At 40.6% G+C, this 21,280-nt stretch overlaps 4 protein-coding genes across 4 annotated transcripts; 2 read left to right on the forward strand and 2 right to left on the reverse strand.

The window, feature by feature from the left end:
* Positions 1–545: 545 nt before the first annotated feature.
* AK88_04420 (uncharacterized protein) lies at positions 546–1,344 on the forward strand (the record flags this gene model as incomplete). The annotated part of the gene is made up of 3 exons (XM_012482030.1): positions 546–669; positions 833–987; positions 1,117–1,344. 3 exons carry the CDS (start codon positions 546–548, stop codon positions 1,342–1,344), a joined length of 507 nt encoding a protein of 168 aa, XP_012337453.1.
* Positions 1,345–2,394: 1,050 nt separating this feature from the next.
* Positions 2,395–10,833, reverse strand: AK88_04421 (uncharacterized protein; the record flags this gene model as incomplete). Its single annotated transcript, XM_012482031.1, has 1 exon — positions 2,395–10,833. The coding sequence occupies one exon, from the start codon at positions 10,831–10,833 to the stop codon at positions 2,395–2,397; it is 8,439 nt and encodes a 2,812-aa protein (XP_012337454.1).
* Positions 10,834–14,409: 3,576 nt separating this feature from the next.
* Positions 14,410–15,621, forward strand: AK88_04422 (uncharacterized protein; the record flags this gene model as incomplete). The annotated part of the gene is made up of 1 exon (XM_012482032.1): positions 14,410–15,621. One exon carries the CDS (start codon positions 14,410–14,412, stop codon positions 15,619–15,621), a length of 1,212 nt encoding a protein of 403 aa, XP_012337455.1.
* An 890-nt stretch (positions 15,622–16,511) lies between these two features.
* AK88_04423 (uncharacterized protein) lies at positions 16,512–19,844 on the reverse strand (the record flags this gene model as incomplete). Its single annotated transcript, XM_012482033.1, has 1 exon — positions 16,512–19,844. One exon carries the CDS (start codon positions 19,842–19,844, stop codon positions 16,512–16,514), a length of 3,333 nt encoding a protein of 1,110 aa, XP_012337456.1.
* Positions 19,845–21,280: the final 1,436 nt, after the last annotated feature.

Consider the following 21,280-nt stretch of genomic DNA (forward strand, 5'->3'; position numbering starts at 1 on the left):
AAAAAAAAAAAAAAAAAAAAAAAAAAAAAAAAAAAAAAAAAAAAAAACACATGACATACTGCGTATCACAACACACTGCGCATTGATTTCCACACTCGCGCGCTAAAGTCCAAACGTACACATGTAAATTTAACCATCTTTGCCAGGCAGGAAGTGTAAATTAAATATACGCTTCTTCTAATCACGGGGGTGAAAAAACAAATGATTTAAAATTAAGAGGTTTCACTTTTTCCCACGAGTATTTATACATAAAGGTGAAACAAAAAAAAAAAAAAAAAAAAAGGAAAAAAGGAAAAAAAAAGTTAAAAACAAATGCGAGGGAATCTGCGCGTGTACGTATAAGTACAAGTAATATTATTGCGAAACATGCCCATCTTCGCTTGACTCCGGTGTACATAAGCTTACAGCTCTCTTGTTCCTTCACCAGGAGTGATTGCATTCGAAACAAAGGCGGCGAATATCACTAAAGTGAAAAACAAGGGAAAAAAAAAAACAAGAAGTCTTCAAAATATTTTACTTTAACGTCGCCCAGAGCATATAAGCTAATGACAGAAAATACAGCAATTAGGAGGAGGTATGAAAAGAGCTTCACAGAACGCCCAGGCTTCACTGAAGATGAAATTGAGGAAATAAGGGAAGCGTTTAATTTGTTAGATACTGATGGAACAGGTTCGAAAAAGGATAAAAAAAAAAAGAGGACATATGAACCGGTTGAAGCAGTTCTATTGATTTTTTTTTTTTTTCGTGTCAACACCTGTGGCCCATTTTGTGTAATATGGGGCCACATGCTTGCACACTCATTTAAGCTTTCTGTTTTTTATTTCCCCTCCAGGCACCATCGACCCGAAGGAAATAAAGTGCGCCATGCAGAGCCTAGGGTTAGACGTTAAGAACCCAATGATATTCAGGATGATAGCCGACCTGGAGAAAGACGGATATTCCTCCATTGACTTCGAGGAGTTTATGGAGGTCATAACGTCCAAGCTGGTTAGTCCTGCATCTACACCACCGCGCCTGCGCGTACTCACATGTATGTATAAAGCGTGGTCCTGGCCATTCTCCTCTTCATCACACGAGACGCACTCACCGAATTTGTTGCTCCACTCACTTAAATAGGGAAATAAAGACACGCGGGAAGGCATCCAAAGAATTTTCAATCTCTTCGATGATGACAAAACGGGGGCAATATCACTGAAGAATTTAAAAAGAGTTGCAAAGGAGTTAGGGGAAACTTTAACCGATGAGGAGCTGCGGGATATGATTGATCGTGCAGATTCGAAGGGCGAAGGGGAAATTTCATTTGAAGATTTTTACACCATAATGACGAAGAAGAGCTTCTTGTGACGAACCCCTGGGGAGGGGGGGAAGACACGTGTCGTCTATGAGGGGTAGCCACCAAAAGATGCGCACATATATACAACCGCATAAAATTGGACGTTCCCCATCTGAGCAGCAAATTGATTCCACTGAAAATGGACTTTTCAGATTAGCCCTTCAGCCACTTTGGCAACATATGAGACGATGTGGATTAGCTCCACTACACGTCCGCCATGTGTGCATATCCATTTTACGATGGAGAAATATTTCCTAACCGCTTTTGTGAAGGTACTGTTATGATGTGTCTACGTCCGTATGATGATATTGAAGCAGGATGACGACTGCCTGGCGGTTGGAAGCCAGTACCAAAGTGTATATGTTTAAATTAAATGCCATTTGGGTTTACGAAGGGAGATGTCCAAGGGTCGAGGTTGACAGGGGTGTGTTATGTAATTGTATGAGTAAGTGCGTGTGTTTTGAGCGCACCTCCTCTCCTGCCTCCCTTCTATGGCATATTTTTTCCATTCTGTAGGAGTGCAAAAAGGTACACTTGAAGTGTGCGCCCTTCGAACAAAGCGTTCACTGCGAAAATGTGCTGCCTTTTTTTTATTTATATATTTTTTTTTTTGCTTCTTTTTTTTTTGTGGGGCATTGCCGATGCCAGAATTTAACAAGTTATACAAATGTACATAATCGAGCGTTCGATCGTTCCATCGTTCCATTGTGCGATCCTTTGTCCGCTCGACAGTGCGACGCGTGTGTGTGTGTTGTATGTGCACGTGGGCACGCCAGACGTCGAGGCAATTTGTGCATTGTTGCGGGGGAGAAATGGGGCGCACACCCTTTTAATAAAGTTTCGATAATTTAAAAAAAAAAAAAAAAAAAAAATGATATAAAAAAAAGTTTGATGAGATGCTAACATAAAAAAAAAAAAAAAGGGAAAGGGAAATTGAGAAGTGATGAGAACAAGGTAGAAGAGGAGGGCAAAAAAACACGCGCATTTTTTGTATGCACACCACGGTTATAGCGTAAATAAGTTCAAAGTGATTCCTCTGCTTCGCTGTGAAGGAGGCAAACTCAGGCGATCAAATTTTGGTTGGTAAACTTGTGACGGATGTAAGTGTAAAGCTCCTTTATTTGTTCCTTGGGGTAATAATGGACATCGTCCGAGAAGGTGGAGTTGATGAGGTCGTTAAAAATTACGGCATTCCTGTACATGTCTTCCACCAAGTGCAGGGAAAACTCTTTATTGTTGAAAATGTACTTGAAGAGATAAAATGTGTCAATGATTAAGTTCCTCAAATTTATGGTAATAAAGATATTTACATTTTTCAAAATTTTTTTTTCCATTTTGGTAATAATTTCGACAAGCATGTTAATCACTACAATAATTTTTTTTCCATTTCCTTTTATAACGTTAACTAAGTTTTGCATAATTTCATCTTCATTTTTTGTCTTATCTATGTGGTAAAGTTCTTTTTTTTTGAAAAAATTTATATATTCAAAAAAGTTGGTTTTCATAAAGTGGTTTATATTTGCTACCTGCACGTGCATGTGGAAATGTTTGTTGTGCGTCTTTTCGTATTCCTTTACAAGTGAGCTGTTGATAAGTGTGGCTGAAATTCTCTTGTAGAAGTAGTCTCCCTTGGAGGCATACAGATTGACGAGGTCATCCAAAATGGAACGGTTCACCATGTACACGAAGTAGCACGCGAAATTATCTTCGAAGGTATTGGGGGAGGTAGTGGTAGTATCCCCGGTGGGGATGTTCGTTCCGCTGGTTATGTCACTTGCCTGGCCGCCTGCCACACCGCCAGTGACACCACCAACCATAAAGCTTCCCGCAAGGGAGCAGCCCTCGTCCGCGTACGTGTAGTCCCTCTTGCGCAGGCTGAATATGTTGCAGGAGACAATCTTCTGCATTATATTAAACTTTATATACTTGGAAATGTCCTTGAAGAAAAAGGAGTAGTAGTCGAGGTATTCTGAATCATGGAGGTCACTGAGTTCGCTGTTGTTAGAAGTCTGGGCCTGAATCCACTCCTCTGGCACGATGTCTTCATGCACCTTGATGTAGGCACTTAACAAATTCTTATGAAAAATATAATCGTTATAAATATTATTTCGAGGAGCCTTGGTTCGAATATTCTCAAAGTACAGGGCGAATCGAATACAATTCTCTGTATCGTCCGCCTGAAAAAATTTCTTCATCAGCATATATGCAACCTTCGTCTTGAAAATATTTTCATAGCGAAAGTCATTATACAAACAAGAGTTGTTGAAAAAATTTTCCATTATAATATAATCATTGTAGGAGTTAATGATTCTATCGAATAGAGTGTTGTAGAGCAGAATAGGCATCTGGAACATGACGTACAAATTATTTTTAATGTGATTCAAATACACACAAGCGATTTCCATTTCGTTTAGGCTTATCAAATGGGTAATATTTTTTAACTGCATATTTATATAGTAGAGTAAATTTCGATCACATATCTTTTTCAGGATATTAATTTTATCGTTTTTTGTATTCACGCAATTTGTGTTGAGGTGATTGCTTAGCTTCTTCAACTGGGGGTTGTTTTTGTTTTGTCCAAATGCGCTAGGAGATGTATTGCCACCGCCTTCCCCCTCATTACCTCCACTCACCGTTGCACTGGTGGAAGTTGAACTTTTACTTATTTCATTCTCCTTCTCTAAGGAAAAATAATTATAATGCTTCAACATTGCTATGAGGTTAACGTAGAGGTATTCATATTTTTCTGTTTTAAGAATTTTGTATTTTTTTAAAACGCTCAATATGTCTCTCTTGAGGATTAGTTCCAATAGTATGCACTCACATGCACTGAGTTTTTTAACCCTAATATGTGAGGGGATGAATAATTTGTTTTTTCTGGCCTTTCCCTTGGACAGGTAGAGGTACTTTTCCTTGAAGTGCATGTTGAGGGGCTCTTCTTTGTTGCTGTTGTCCATCACGTCTGACACTTCGCTGCTGTTCGAGTTGAGGATCTCTATCAAGCTGTTCTCCTTGCGCTCGGTGCTCCTCTTCCTGCCCTTGCCCCTGCCCATCCTTTTCGCGCGCCTCTCACGATCGCTTCGGGGACTACTTCCGCGGCTGCTTCTGCGGCTGCTTCTAGGACTACTTCCACGACTACTTGCGCGACTACTTCGAGCACTACTTCGAGCACTACTTCCGCGTTCACTTCCCACGTCGCTTCTTTCACTGTCCGGTTCCCCCTGGCTATACGGGTCACCATCCCGGTGGTCACCCGAACTGCCTGACGAGTCGGCACTACGGTTGGGCTCCTCCTGGTCCGTCAAATTGCTCGCACTGTCCCTCTCCAGCTCAATCGAATTGTTTAAACTGTCTCCGTCCTGATCGCCTTGCTTCTTCTTACCACTCCCCTTGCCTTTTCCTTCCATCTCGCCACTCCCTTGCGTGTACTTATAATTAAAGGACTTGTAATTTTTATAAAGGTTCATGTAGTAGTTAAGGTAGGAGGGATAAATTTTATTAGTGTACATAAAATTTTGAAAGTTTTTTTTCACATCGAGGCTATTTTTTTGAAACCAAAAGTGATATATATTGAAAGCTTCGAACAGAGACAGCTTGGCATTTTTCAGGACATATATATTTTCAGCCGAAAGGAACAACACACTTTCGTATATACAGCAATTACGGTCTAGCCTCTTCAACAGTTTTTTAGATAATACATGTATTTCTTCAAATAAATTAAAATTATACGTTTCATCAAATTCGTTTTTTATTTTCATAAGGCGGTTACAGAATTTATTAATTTTTTCGTTGTGTGGATAGAAGAGGATAACTTTCTCTGCCCAGTAATTCAAATGAAAATTTAAAACACACAAAAATAAGTTTTGTCGCAAATCATTCAAGTCGATAATGTCTTTATCTAAATCAACTTCTATATCGTCAAATGATATTTTTTTATTATAAGCTACAATTCGTTCTACGCTTTTTTTGTCTGTCACCATGTGCTCTTTCTTAGCATCCTTCAATGCCTTTGCATCCTCATCCTCATCACTGCTTCCAACGTCATTTTCGTTTTTCTCAGGCACTAGGTAGTTATTCATTTTTAATCTTTCTAGCTTGTTCATTTCTTCTTCCTTCTGTTTCGCTAATCTCTTCGCGTGGTCATCTAACAAGTTATTCCCCTCTCGAGTGACAAAAGGAAAATTCGAGTCATCCATGTTAATATGGTTCTGTCCACTATGATGCTTCAACTGTCCTGATCCTCCACTTGTGTTGTTCGTCTCTGCTGTTAGCTGATTGCTTAGCGAATTTCCAAGGCCAAATTGGTTGGTATCTCCTTTGGGGGAGAAAATTCCACTGGACTGCATACCACTTTCACTTTTATTCTTTGTCGGACTTCCCCCCACCTCTTTGCTATCCCATAATGAAGCATTATTGTTCAGAACCCCCCCCTCGATTAAGTTGTTCTCACGGGCACTTATACTCGTTTCGTTAAGAGATGCACTTAGAATATCTTTACTTGGAATATTATCAAATTTTAATGTGTTTAAAATATTTTTGGTGTCAGTTAGGGCGCTGCCCAATTTGCTCTTTTTGAAGATCAAGCTATCTTCATTTATTTCATCACGCAAATGGTTTCCACCATGTCCTTTCCTCCTCAAATAATCACCCCCCCAGTCATTTGTCTCATCTATGGAATCTCTCCCCTTGGACTTGGCCCCTCCAGCGGTTTCGTCCTGGTCGTCCATATCTACGTTCCTCCTCCTCTTTCTATTCTTCACATCGTCGTAGTTTATGTTATCGCTGCGTAGTCCAACTCCCGCCTTCACACCAAGTGCGCTACCATCCGTGTCAACCCCGGTGGCGCTAAACTTAAACACATTGGAGGTGTCCGATTGAGGGGTGGCAACATCCATCTGCTTCGTATCCCCACCGATGGAAAAAATTGGAATTTTCTTTTGCTCTTCACTCGTCTGCAATTCGTTAAAGGAGGACGACGACTTGCTGGGAAGACCAAAAATGGGAGTCGCACTTCTGTCTTCTTTATTCGATTGAAACATGAAGGCAGATGAGCTCGTTTTATTTTCTTCCATGTTTGTATTGCCAAAGCCAAAAGGGGAAGGAACAGAGTCAGCTCCTTTCACATTTGCATCTTTATTTTGTCCATTTATGCTGGATAAAAATGCACTTCCAAAAATTTGAACGTTCTCTTTTTCATTTTTCTTTAATACATTTTCTTCACTACTTTTGTCCTTCTCCGACACTTCATTTTTATCCTCCCCTTTTGTGTGCTCTTTTTCCTCTGCCTTAACATTTATACTTCCAAAACCGAATATTCCACTTTTGGGTTTTTCCTTTTCTGTTTCTGCGCTGTTATTTTCACCAGTCTTATTTAAGCCGAATGAGAATAAGCTGCTTTTCATACCACCCTGTAAGGCACTTTTTTCATTAGGGTTACTACTACTAATGGTGTTCGGTGAGGTGGTGTCTCCTTTTCCCTCCTTATTCGAACCGTCCTCGACGGCACCACTCACTGTGTTCGAAGCGGAAGTGGCGGAGCCGAAGATGGATGTTTTTTTCTCACCCCAAGGTGTTTGCGAAGTACCAAGTGTGATACTGCTACTGGCGGTGTCTCTATTTTGGCCAAAAAGGAAAGTACCGCTGGGTGCATCTTTAGCGGCGGTGGGGGCAGCGGTGGTGCCTTCCTTGGAGACGTTATCCATTGATGTGTTGTTAAAACTGAACGTGTTGACGCTACTCGAATCTTTATTCCCAAGCAGACCATTTGACATGGACGTACCCAAAGAAGTATCATTCGCATTATTTGTATCAGTGGCCCCCATGTTATTATTCGAAAATAAAGAGAGCATATTACTTTTGGCCGTTTTCTTTTTCCTCTCTTCTAGTGTTAATTTCTTCACAGGAATACTCAAACTGGCGTTGTTATTCTGAGTATCATTTTTGTTTCCATAAGGGGAGGTGAAAAAAGGGTTCCATGTGGATGAGGTACCATTACTGTTTGTATTTTCATTGGTCTGATTATTTCCAAAGAGATTATTCGTGCCGCTTTGGAATTGATCATTGCTACTACTTCCGAACAGATTATTGCTGGTGCTCTTCCCAAATGTGGTGGCACTATTGCTCTGCCCTATCGTACTCGATGCTGCATTGAAAGTAATTTTACTTCCCATTTGATTGCTGCTTTGGGTAAGGAGGTTATTATTATTAGCCTTGTCTTGGTTGTTATTAGCATTATCATTTATGCCCCCACTTAGGCCCAGCCCGGCAGCGCTACCAGTTGCACTTCCGCTAATGTTATTTCCGCCGATGGAACTTCCAAATAGGTTTGTGCTTCCCAAACTGGGTGCAGCAGCCGCACCTCCAACTGCGGAAGCATCCATCGCACTGCTACTTTTGTTTTGTCCAAATATAACCTTCACGGGTTTGTCCTGGTTAATCAATAAGCTGTCTTTATTCACATAATTGGAACTGAAAATATTATTTTCCTCAGTTGTGTTATTATTCGGCGTTAAGAGTGTGTTGTTCTTAACCCTTTTCGAGAAAAGTGGTTTTTTATTTACACTGAACTTTTGTCCCGTGTCCGTAGACAATTTCAAATCTTTGAATAACTCCTTGGATCCATTTTCGCTGTTAAACAGATTCGCCAAATTGTTCGCACTTGTGGGAGTACTCATCGGTTGAAAGTGTGACTCACTTGGTTTGATCTGTGACAAATTATTCCCCATGCCCATGTTCGCGCCTTGGTTTGGGGACAGACTTGAGCCGAAGCTGATGGAGCCGCTCGCGCCACTGGGGGGGTTATTCAGCCCCAGGCTTCCGCTAATGTTGCCGTTGATACCTCCACTAATGCTGCTGCCGATACCTCCGCTGATATTGCCACTAACATTACCCAAGACACCACCGCCAGCGGTGTTGGCCGTCTTGCTAAACGGACTATGGTTGGTAGCGCTGCTATTCTGCATTCCAAAAATGTTGGTCTGTGATGACGTTGCGCCCGCACTGCTCGTGCCAAAAATATTTTCGTTCGGCTTGGCGCTCCCAAAAAATCCCTCCTTCTGAGCACCAAGGTTGCTCTGAAAAACGGAGTTCGGCTTCAACGACACACCTGCGCTGTTGTTCATGAGGCTCCCTCCACTTGCACCACTTGCTCCGGTTCCCCCTCCGAACCCCCCAAAGGTACCCAAGGCGCTACCCGCGCCAAGGGTGCTCGTACCGCTAACCCCTCCAATACTGCTACTCGCGGTACTACCCCCTGGCATGAGTGAAAAGGTTGATTCTCCTTTACTCTTCTGGCCAAAAATTGACACAGGGTTACCCGCGGATGAGGAACCCAACTGCATTTTGTCCTTGTCTGGGTTCGCAGCTTGATTATTATTGCCAAAGGGAAAAAGACCTTTACTTTGGTTTTTCCCATTGGCATTTGCAAAGAGGGAAGTGCCTTGCGCACTTTTCTCGAAACCAAAGATGCGGTTGTTACTGCTGGAGGACAGGTTAAGGTTTGACGTTTCCGATGAGGAATTATTTTTTGAATCAAAAAGGTTGGTCGTTTGATTGGGCAGATTGTTCATAAGACTGTTGCCAAGGGGGCCGCTGCTTTGGCCGCCAAGATTACCACCGCTTTGACCGCCAAATGTGTTATTGCTCATTAAGCTGCTCTTCATTCCAAATATGTTCCCTGAGAGGGGGTTGTTACCGCTAGGGTTGGGGCCTGTGGCGCTGGAGTTATCTTGTGCGTTCAGACCTCCAGAAAAGGCGCCCGTGAATTTTGGCAGAGTGCTATTACCGGAGGGTTGCATGATCGAATTACTGGTTAGGGAACCTCCAAAGAGAGACGTGGCCGCAGAGGTGCTATTGGTGCTCTTCCTGAATAAGCTGCTTTCATTACCTTTGCTGCTACTAAATATGTTATTGCTTTGGTTAAACCCTTTGAATGGATTGCTATTGTTGTTGCTATTACTGGTGATGCTGTTGTTGCCGGGCAAGGCAATAACGTTTGGGGTGGCTATTTGCATGCCGCCAAGAGGAGCACTGCTACTGGGAGCACCAAAAAAGCTGGTGCTGCCAATACCACCTGAGTTACCCACATTGGCAGAATTTACGAAATTACCAAAAGTGTTAACCTTGTTCATATTGTCTACATTTGCAGGTTTATTTTTATTGTCCATATTAGTTGCATCAGAGAATCCCCCCCCGAGCTGTCTACTCCTATTTTTAAGATTCGGGTAATCTAACACACCATTTTCAAAATGATGATGGGCACTATTGTGATTGGAAATGGAAGAACCCGCTGCTGCGCCAGCCAAATGATAACTGCTATTGCTGGCACTGATATGGTGGGTGTTTTTCTTCCTCCTTTTCTTTGCATGGGAAATATTAAAAATTTTCGGGTGTATATTGATGAACATTTCCAGCTGTTCATTTATCTTGTTAATACTTTTCTTAATCTCTAATTTATTATTCAGGTAATTTAAAAACCAAACAAAAATGTTGTATCGCGCAAATTCAGAGGAGTACCAATACTTGTGTATAATTAAGTTGGTAATGTGATAAAATATTTCAATATTATTAAACTTTTTTTTTTCATTAAAAAGTAAATTTTTAAATTCAATGATATAGTAATTTTTTTGACCTTCATTTTGAAAATTTTTTTGTCTCAAGTGTTTTTTCTTTTTCATGTCTACTTCATTTTCTGGTTCATATTTGCTGCTGCCCCTCCGATGGTTTGTTATATCATCATAATCATCATCTCCGTAATTAGAGGAGCTTGCAGCTACGGATATGGTTCTTGACCTCTTCTTGGACTCTTTCACGCGAGAATTTTTTTTTCCATTTGTTGTGTGGTCCCCTTCAGCGCGGTGACTAGCTAATTGATCACGCCCTTCCCCACCCTCATCCTCCTCTTCCTCTCCTTCCAAATTCCTCAGAGTCTTTACATTCACATGTTTTTTATTTTGAAAAAAGTCAAAAAGGAGACACACAAGTACCAAAATTTTTTGGTAGTACAAATTTTCACAATCCAATTTTCTAACTACTAATGTTTGTACTTTCCGCAGGACTTCCTCCACATTGTATTCGATGATCAGTTTGTCAATATTTTTTTTACTTACATTTGTGTTGTTCTGTGCATTAGTGCCTGAACCTGCTGCCCCATCGGCCGTCGACGCAGACGCACCTGCATACAACTTTTCATTATACAAACAGACTCGGTAAAAATGTATGTACCATTTGTTGCTAAAATTTATTCCCACATTGTCTACATGTATAATGCTCTGAAAGTAGCTCAACAGGTTGTCCTTATAGTTTGACACAACCATGCACCTTGGCTTGTTTTTCTTGGGCGTGGAATATATTTGGTCGTAAATTATTTCCTTGTCCTGCCTATCGTGCCTGTCACTTCGGTCGTACCGGTCACTCCGCTCGTATCTGTCACCTCGATCGTACAGGCCATCGCGGTCGCCCCGATCATCATAGTTCTTCCTTTTTCTCCTGTGTGACGCCATCTCCTTTACAACACTGATCTTGCTTATATTTTGTAATGGTCAAAAAGGAGGGGCACGCGGGGGGGGAAAGAAAAAAAAAAAAAAAAAAAGAGGCGCCCTTAACACACAATCATGACATTACTTAAAAATTATTTTCCCTTCCTATTTTTTTTTTATTTGTTGTTCCCTCATTTCATATTAATACACACACGACACACACATGTAAATGCAACTACTGGAGCTTTGCTAATTTTTACACAACATCCAGAGGTTATAAAAGTGTCTGAGTCAAATGGACGGAAAATGCTACACACAAATATATACATGCTGCACTACGCTCGTTCCACTTGCGACACTTCAACAGGGTCACTTCCTCTGTGCGCTTTTCCCCAACACAGAGCAATCACGCCAAAACACACGTTGTTTCAAACGGGTTGGCGGGCATGAAACACTTGTGCCTATAATCCTCCGAGGAGGAGGAAACTGGGCAAAATAAAAAAAAAAAAAAAAAAGAAAAAAAGAACAGGACTTAACTTTGTTCAAAATTTTACTTCTCCTCTTTGAGTTTCCCACCCCATTTAATGTTCACTCTGGAAAAGTAAATGGGTAAGATAAGTTCTACCTTGCCCAAAATTTAATTTCAATTCCCCTTGTCAAGTGTCGTATATTCATAAGGACGTACGTGTGGTACGTACCTCTATGTACTGAAGGGGAAAAACACAAATGAGAGTAAAAAAAAAACGTGTTGGTAAAATGCAAAAGGTGTTACGCGTGAGGGAACATGCGCGTAAGCCACAATAAACAAAGGGGTTAAAAACAAACATACAAGTCAAGCATATTTTTCTTTTACATAAGCAAGGATTGTGCTTGCATGTACAATTACAATTCCATATGCCATTGGAGGAGTACGCTTAACAGGCGTGTAGTACTATGACCGTTCGCGCGTGCTATGTGTTTACAGGTATGGCAAAGGAATAAATGGAAAAAAAGGGGGAAAAAAAAAAATAAGAAAAAAATACAAAACTGCGAAATGGTTCGTCCAATGAAAAACAATTTATGGGAGAGAGAAAAAAAAAAAATTCACAAGGGAACAGGTGAACAGGCGAACGGCAAGTACGTGACAAAAAAAAGCAAAAAGCGAATTGTGCTTGGCAATAATTTTGCAATAAACGACATTATGCACAGATAAAACTTCGTATCCTTTAAAAGCAACTCGCCGGGGTACTTGTGTATTTTTTCCTGTACGCACTCGAAGAGCTCGGAACTACAATACGAAGCGCCTATGTAAATGTGAGCATATATTATACCCTGCACATATAATAGCCCCCAGCTCATATAACCTTAAAAAAGGGCGCGTACCATTTATTCGCTGCGAACCACGTGAGCCGAATTATTTTTTCACAGAATGAACGGGCTTACGCACAAGCATAGCTTCCATGTTTCCCCCGCAACGCCGCAATGTTGTACCATGCACATGCAAAAGGAGGAGCATGGTGGGAGCGCACAGTGAAGGGATAAAAAAAAAAAAAAAAAAAAAAAAAAAGCATACACAATATGTGTACGTACGTGTATTACGTTAAGCATGTTTATACGCGCGTAGGCATATGGGCAGCACAAGTTTGTTCTGTTCACAATGGGAGGTGTTTTTTTTTTTTTTTTTTCTTATTTTTAAGCCAAGCGCACATAAATTTATTTTGGCGACAAAAAACAAAAATATCACAATGAGGTCTACTCCTGGGTGGCTGTTCATGAAGGTGTAGCATACCCACACTGGCGATGCCCGCACGCAGGAAACGTACGTATGTATGTACCTGTAACTGCACCTTGTAGGGAGTACCCAAATGGTGGCACAACAGTTATGTTCCCTTGCAAAAAGGAAGGGAAACAAAAAAAAAAAAAAAAAAAATGCGCACGAAGGTTAAGAACGGGAATGTGCTGCATAGAGGGGAAAAAATTACTTCGGAGGTTTTATCATGTAATTTTTTTTTTTTTTTTCCAAGCTTGCCTTTTAACCCTCCTACTATGGAGAGTCTCCCATGAAAGCGGAAAAAACAGCGCGCTGCGAACATGCTGAAAGTTCTCCTTATTGACGCCAATCCATGAGAAACGCCTCATCGGTTCTGAGTAAAAGCAAAAATACATACGGACAAATGCGAATGCGCCGTGTGTGCAAGTAGTCGATCGCGCAATGTCGGTCTGCTACTAACCGTGTCTTCTCTCCTGTTTAGGAAGCTGATCTTTTCAGTCCGTTGTAAAAGTACAGCGCACTAAGGTGAAGCAAAATGACACACCACAGTGGTCCTTTCGAACGGCATTTATCTTATGAACGGTTCTGTTACATGGTCATATAATATGGGGGCGCCGGTCTTCCACGCAATCATATTTTTTCTGTATGACGAATTGGTAATTTGTGCTCAAATGCCGCCTTTGCTGCTTCACCGACAGGGCGCAAAAATGGGGAACAACAGGTTGGAATATATTTGGTTTACATGTTAAGTGTCCCTTTAGGTATTTACCGTCAATGTGTATAGTAGAAAGTTAAGGTCTTCTTCTCCTTCGAGCATATTTCTGTTCCATTTCTGTGGGAACCAAGCATAAAATGGGACCCCAAAATGGTCTTTATAAGAGATGAGGGCTTCTCCTTGTGTGGCCCCTTTTTTCTTGCCGATGAAGCATGTAGAAGGGAAGCTGTGCAAGCATGCGCCCCATTTGTGTGTAAGTGTTGTTGACCAATTCTGTGGGCCATTTGTACTACTGCAGCTCTGCACCAGGTTAGTAGACGTATAGACCTTTTTCACGTGGCTGCTTATTCTCCAAGTGGAAAATAGGCGCAAGACCTTTTGCAAATAGTTGCGTGCACCTATAGTATAACAAAAAAAAAAAAAAAAAAAAAAAGGACGGCAATATATATATATATTACAACACTTGTTCAACCGTTTTTATATTATTTTATTATTTTTTTTTGTGTGTACCCCCTGCGTAGCTGCAACTTTATATGTGCCCCACAAATACCTAGCCGATTACAAAACAAATGACTGAACAACGGAAGAGAAAATGACTAGCTTGTTGGTAGTAACCCATTGGAACGAACATAAAAAGGCACACTAATTTTGCTTACCCTGTCATTGTGGAAATACGTGAAAGCGACGTGCACAGTGGGAGAATTGTTCAGGGGACAAACCATGCAACGGCGGGGTGTATTTCCGTAAAAATTTTTTTTTTTTTTTTTTTCAAGTGGCATATTTCGATAACTGAAAAGGGACGAATAGTACCATTTCTTGTTAGCCCTTTTGTGAGATGCAACATGTTGGTTGTTAATTCAATGCGCACAATGTTGTAGATCTGTGTACATATACATATATATATTTTTTTTACATAACGCATTTGGAGTTGCGTTGCCCACTTTGCCTTACTCATTGAAATTTGTAAGTGGTTCTCAGTTGGCTTGATCATTGGGGTGATCTTGAATAGGGATACACGTGGAGGTGCCAATACACCACTGTGTGTACGTAGGTGTGCAAAGGGTTCACCCTGGAGAGGAGCACATCACGGTGTGCTTCCGAACTTTTCATATGATTAGTAGAGAGGACGGATAATATGAACAAGGTGGTGATGTTTTTCCTGTGGCTGGGAATTTGTCTGACCTGGTCAGGCCAAAGCAGGAAGGAACCAATAAAACTCATGAGCTTCATAGGAAGCAAAAACACCCCACTCGGAGGGGCAAGAAGTCAGATCAAGGAGTATATGAGCACAAACAGGACAGTTCTAGTGGGAAAAGAAGACAACCTAGCGACAATAAACGAAGGGAATTACAAAAATGAACTGAAAAACGTTAAGGCAAAAAGAAACATAAGTGAAGCGCTACATATGGCCACGTACGAAGAAATGAAAAGAGACAAAAATGTGTACGTGTTGGGAGAAGATGTAGGTCTGTATGGAGGATCATATAAGGTAACAAAAAACTTGGCCCACTTTTTTGGATTCGCCAGAGTGTTAGACACACCAATATGTGAAAACTCCTTCATGGGGTTAGGGATAGGATCGAGCATAAATGGACTGAGACCCATAGTAGAAGGCATGAATTTGTCATTTTTAATTTTAGCCTTTAACCAAATTTCTAATAATGCATGCATGATGCGATATATGTGTGATGGTCAATTCAACATTCCTATTGTGATTAGAGGACCAGGAGGGATTGGAAAGCAGTTAGGACCAGAACACTCACAAAGAATTGAATCATATTTGATGAGTGTACCCGGGATTAAAATCGTGTCTTGCTCTACTCCATTTAATGCTAGAGGGTTGTTAAAATCGGCCATACGAGACAACAACCCTGTTTTATTCCTGGAGCATGTGTTACTATATAATGTTGAGGAAGAAATACCACTCCTACCATACACCTTACCGATAGACAGGGCTGAAGTTGTAAGAAGAGGAAACCATCTCACCATTTTATGTTATGGAATTACAAGACATATCGCAGTGGAGGCTGCAAAAGAACTGGCCAATATTAACATCCAGGTTGAGGTAATTGACTTGATCTCATTAAAACCATTCGATTTAGAGACAGTAGGGAATTCTTTAAAGAAGACAAGGAAGTGTTTAATTCTCGATGAGTCAGCTGGGTTTGGGGGTATTGGTGCTGAGCTGTATACGCAAGTGGTTGAGAAATTTTCCTCTTTCTTGGAGAGGCCACCCGTCCGTTTGTGCACAAAAGACGTGCCCATAGCATATTCGAGCAGGTTCGAGGACGCATGTATCGTCAAAAAAGAGGATGTCGTGTATATGGCTACCTACATGCACACATAGGGGCGGTGTAGCGGTGTGCCCACTGAAAAAAGCAGCGCTTCGCATGAGCAGTGCCTTTTTTTTTATATAATATGCATGCACTTGTCCATGCGTGCATGTTCCCATATGGGCAGCCATTTTTTTAACCTCCCATCCCTCCCCAAATAACAAAACCCGTTTGACAGAGAAAAAAAAAAAAAAATTAAACAAAAACCTGTTAATGTTTCAAAAGGGGCAAAATTTCATTTGACTTTCCTTACATAAAGCAGGGAAAAAATGAAACCTTAAAAAAGCTTAAGCGTATAGGCAGGGAACAAATACACACACAGCCGTATAAAAAAAAAAAAAAAAAAAAAAAGAGAGGTTAATACTTAAAAACAAATGGAGGAACAAAAACAAGGTGCAAAAAATGGGGACAACATTTTAATGAAATGTTAAAAATGCAATGCGTGGGGGGAAGCGAAAGACAGTGCTCACCATTCGTTACGTCAAATTGAGAAGCGATGTGGCATTTTCCCCCACTCCCCCCACACGCAACGTTACAGCAGGTTGCCCAATGAAGGCGATCAATACGGCATGGTGTGTATGCCTCCACGTAAGGGTAGCTTGCCCCCCCTGGATCATTCACAAATGAGCCATTTTGTCATACCGTTCTATCCAACTGAAGGAATCTCCAAGTGGCACAAGCCGTTGCTCTCTTCTACCAAATCAACCATTGCGCATTTCGCTTCCTACTAGTGGAAAGCACAACCCAAAAAAATTTTTTTCAAACATTTTTTCACGACGCCACTGTGCTAGTCGTCTTCTCGGTTGCTCGTTCTTCCTTGGTGTGTGTAATCATCATTGCTAATTTTGAGAAGGCATTAGTTCCCTCATAGGCCCGCCACAGTTCGCCTTCTATACCCCTCATCTCAGAGGTACCTCTTCCCGTAGTGCACAACGAGAGGCCAGCCCACGGCCATTCGCGAGAGGTAATTTTGGTTGGTGTGTTCCCAAGGGTTTAAAATAAAAATGGGAACATGTGCCCCCGTGATAGTCCACTGCTTGTCGCTCATCGTGTCCAACATATCGTCGCTCGTCTTGGCCACGTAAAGAGGCATTATATTAAATGTCACATTATCATACAGGAGGGAAAAGTACAAGACGTTACCCCGGTACCTAAAAACATACAAGACGCAGCACCACATAATCAACTCAAAGGCGTACTCGATTAGGATGACAGTTCCGGTTAAAAAATTAAACATGGCCTTTAGCAAGTGCAATAAAATTTCCAAGGTAAAGAAGCTAACAACGATGAGTAGGTACACTTTATACATTCTCAATTTTATCTTGAGTGACTCTTCCCAGGAATCCATCATTCGTACACTTCTGACAAAGGACAACTTCCACTTTAAAAAATTCTGAATCGATAGGATGTTAATAACAAGTACAAGTAGCAAACTTATATTGATAAAGATTAATATGGGAGTATCATTAATCACATTTAGCTGGTTAAAGGATGTTAGAATGTATATACTGCTAATAATTAGGGTTAAGGATAGGTTATCCCTTTTACTAAATTGTCCCCTTGTTATCATGTACCCTTTACTTATAAGAATGAGGTTGCCATAAAAGATGGTGTTGAACATGGTGTTAAGAGCCATATAGGACAAAATGGTATACTCCAAATAGCGGCTATTATTGTTAGGGTACTGAAGCATGCAGAAGAGTAGCAGCATGATGTATGATGCGAGTCTAATGATGGATGGAGACAACATGAGTCTATACAATGGGTTCAACATCTGTCTCCACACACTGTGGACATACACAATGTATACCACATTTAGTAATAACCAGGCCGGTATGAAGAAGAGAATCAATGCCCATTTTATGGTGTTAAATTTGTTACAATCCTTGTGATAAACTTCTGGAGGAGGTACGTGGTCAATGTACAAGGAGAAGTTGTTTCCTTCCTTCATGTATCTCTTCATATTTTTTATTATGGCCTTTTCTGCTTCTGTCATATCTTCAGGGTTTTTTTTATTGTTCGTGAATGGGCTGCCATACATGTATGCGTTAGCACTCACCTCGAAAATGTAGTTCTGGTTGTTGTAGCTGATGAGGTAGTAGTGGTACCCGCCGTCCGATCCTGCGTACGTGCTAACTATGTATTCAAAGCGGTGAGCGCGGTCGGAGAAGTTGCTACCGTTGCTGATGCTTCTAGCGTTGCTGTCTTTGCTAACGTGCACCCCCTGTGTGGGGTCATCGTCTCTTCCCGCGGAATCCCCAGGAGTATCCCCTTCGCCGTTTAAGTTCCCACTCTGGAAGAGACCACTGTACATCTGAAACAAGCGCAATAGACAGCGGCTAAAAGAGTGAAAGCCTTTCATGTGAGTCAAATGGGCATACGACTGCAACAAATGGTTCTCCCCCAATTTTGTCCCTGCACTTCCATGTGAATGATCAATTTTGTAGTGATTCTCCTCACTCCAATTTTGTGCCCCTTCTGGTAAATTTGTTTGTCTGTCGTGCATACACTTATGGTGTTCATGTATGAGACGCTTCCTGTCTTTCGGGTTCATCAAATGCAAGATTTCCCTCCTTTTATTCACATCACCATCAGGGTGAACGACTCCTTTACATGTTCTTAGGAAGAGATTCTTTAAATATTCCATACAGCTGTCTCCATACTTATAGTAGCAAATGTCATCTTTCCCATGCAGCTTATCCCAGTTGTGAGAAATGTACTCATCGATCTGTTCGTATTGTTTGGAGTCATCACCCTCCTCAGGGGTGTCCATAAAACTTCGAGTATATACAGGTACCTTCAGGGGGACAAAATATTCCGTAAAGTTTAGCACGTGAGGTGTTCCTTCCTCTACCACATATGAGATGACCAGATAAGAGGTTTCCTTTTTTAAATGGTCCACAATGATAATGGCCTTTTTGTTAATAAAGTAAATGCGTTCCTTGTGCTTATTTTTTTCCCCCCTCTTGCTGTTTTTCCCGTAATGGTTTTCCAAAAAAGGGGTGAAGCGACTTTTTGTCTTGCCCTGAGGGTGGCGAGGATATCTGCTATCTTGTCCCACCTTGACCAATCCGTTGGAACGATATTTGTACTGAATATATTTCTTTAACATGTTTGCGAAGGGCACGTTGCGAAGCACCTTCTTCTTTATGCTATAGACGTAATTTATTTCTGCAGGCATGTTGATATCATTTTTATGTTGATCCTGTTCTGTGTTAGAATTATTTCCTGTTTTATGCGTTTTTGTCATCCCACCAGACTTTTTTTCCTTTTTCCCTTTTTTATGCCTCTTCTTCTTTTTCCTGTTGATCCCTTTGGACTGGTTCAAGATATCATTTCGATGTTCATGGGAGGAGTGGAACAAAACCATTTGTTCTCCTACTTGCATATTTTCTCTTCTGTGGTAAGCAATTTCTTCTGTATCGTCTGAAAAATATGTCTCCGATTTGGTTATAACATCAGGGAATTCTGTGTGCAAGTTTTTTTTAAAAAGTCTTTTCAGAAATGGGTACATGTCGTATTCGTAAATTTCTTGAATCAGGTTAAGGTCACTATTTTGGCACAGCTGGCCCTCTGCGCTGTTTTTACTCCACGAATCACTACTATTACTGAGTTGCTTCTCAACCTTATGGTGATTGGACTGTTCTCCACAAGTGAGAATTCGTTTTCCACGAAACCAGTAAGCATCCGGGAAACCAAAATGGATACTTTTAAATGCATTTCCAATTTTGACACAATCGGGGAGGCACCAACTGAACATCTGACTCAGGCGTTCATAAATTTTTGACCCCATTGCAGTACACCTCTGATGGAAGACTTCGCTTGCAATTCCTTTCGCATCGGTACTGATACAGTTTCCACAAGTCCCATCAGAATAATCCTGTACGTAATTATGTAAGCCGTTCTCCTCATAATTATTTTCATAATCCTGCTCATGATTTGCATCGCTACTTTGGTGGCAATTTTTATGAACATTTATTTTATTGGACTGGAAAAGCACTTTCCTTTTTCTCTTCCCTTCCTTGTGCGAGTCGCCCAACTCGGAGGGGGAGTCATCATTTCTGACGTCCACATACTCGTAAAAGAGGTGAAAATCGGGGAAAGCCTGAATGTACTTATTTTCGGAAACCCCAAATGGAAAGGCCTCACAAGGGAGGAGGTAAAAGGAGGTGTTGTTAAGGAGGACAAATATTACGAACAGACAGATGGACATGTAGAAAGGCACGAGCGCTTTCATTTTATTTGTACATCCCCCGTGTCGTTCTTTATATTTTTGGTGAGTTTTTTTTCCGGTGAGGGCGCACTTTGGGGGGATGCATCCATCCTCTCTGTGCGTCTGCTTCCCTTTGCGTCTTTGCCTCGTATCCTTCTTTCACTTCCTCAACCCTGCGTTGTCTTTGTTTTACATTTTTTGCAAAAACGGTGGACGCAGCTTAGAAGTGCCATTTATAGAGACAGGTGACCGAATTATCTGCTTACAAATGAATAATAAATGGACAAGAAAGGGAAAAAAAAAAAAAAAAAAAAAAAAAAAAAAAAAAAAAAAAAAAAAAAGGAGGGATAGCCGTACCATATATGAAAAGAGACAAACATGCATGTAGACAAGTGAAAAAAAAAAAAAAAAAAAAAAGAAGGAAGAAAATATATTTTCCCCCTTTGATGAATTTAATAAAACTGAAGACTGAATGAATGAGTAAGAATTATCCTACGACTGGGTTGATAATGTACATCCCCCTCACGCGAACGGCAAAATATGAGCACATTGTAAGCGCAAATAAATAAAAATAAAAATTGAGCGGGAGAAGGACAGCGGTTAATGAGCATACAAATTTAACCAACCTGCGAATATAGTACAAAGGGTTAAAGAAAAAAAGCTCGATGCATATTCAGCAACAAAAGCTTTGTACAAAAACAGCGGGATGAATATTTTCCCATTTACACAAATTATATGTTGAAAAGGTCTGGCATAACACAAAATGGGTCAGTGTCCACCTGCATTAAATGCCCAGGAGGGCGAAAGTGGACAAAGGAAAAAAAAAAAAATAAAAAATAAAATGTGTGAGTTCATTAAGGCTTCTCCTTTGCAACGAAGGAGAAAAGTGTGTTACATATTTGTGCTGTGAGACATGTGTATGTTTGCAATGGTTTGTTCCGAAATCATGTTTACAAAAATGGCATAAAAGGCGCGAACCGGAAAAACGAACGATCAAGCAAACAAATGAGCTGGCAGCCATGTAGCTAAGCGGCAAAGAAGCCATGTAGCAATGTAACAATTTAAACTATATGATGATGTGGAAATGCATCCACTTTAAATCAAATGATCGAATCAAATGAAACGCAACGGAAGGAACAATTCCCTACATTATTGTACAGGGAAAAAACGCAAAAAGAGGCTTAAAAAAACAAAAAAAAAAAAAAAAAATAGCCACACAATTTTGCATTAATATCAAACAACCCTTGCGCAAACACGCAATTTTTAAATCGTAAAAAAGGGAAGTTTTCTGGTTCAAATGAAATATACCAAACATATAAAAAAAAAAACAACACAAAAACAATGAAAAGATCAAATGAAACAAAAATAAAAAAAAAATATATAAATCTATGCAATGTCGTTGTTTAAAAAATAAAAAAAGTGACACAGATTAAAACTAAACAACTGTTCACCAAAAAAAA

This window comes from Plasmodium fragile (genome assembly GCF_000956335.1).
Source record: "Plasmodium fragile strain nilgiri unplaced genomic scaffold supercont1.62, whole genome shotgun sequence".
In the NCBI taxonomy this organism is placed as follows: domain Eukaryota; phylum Apicomplexa; class Aconoidasida; order Haemosporida; family Plasmodiidae; genus Plasmodium; species Plasmodium fragile.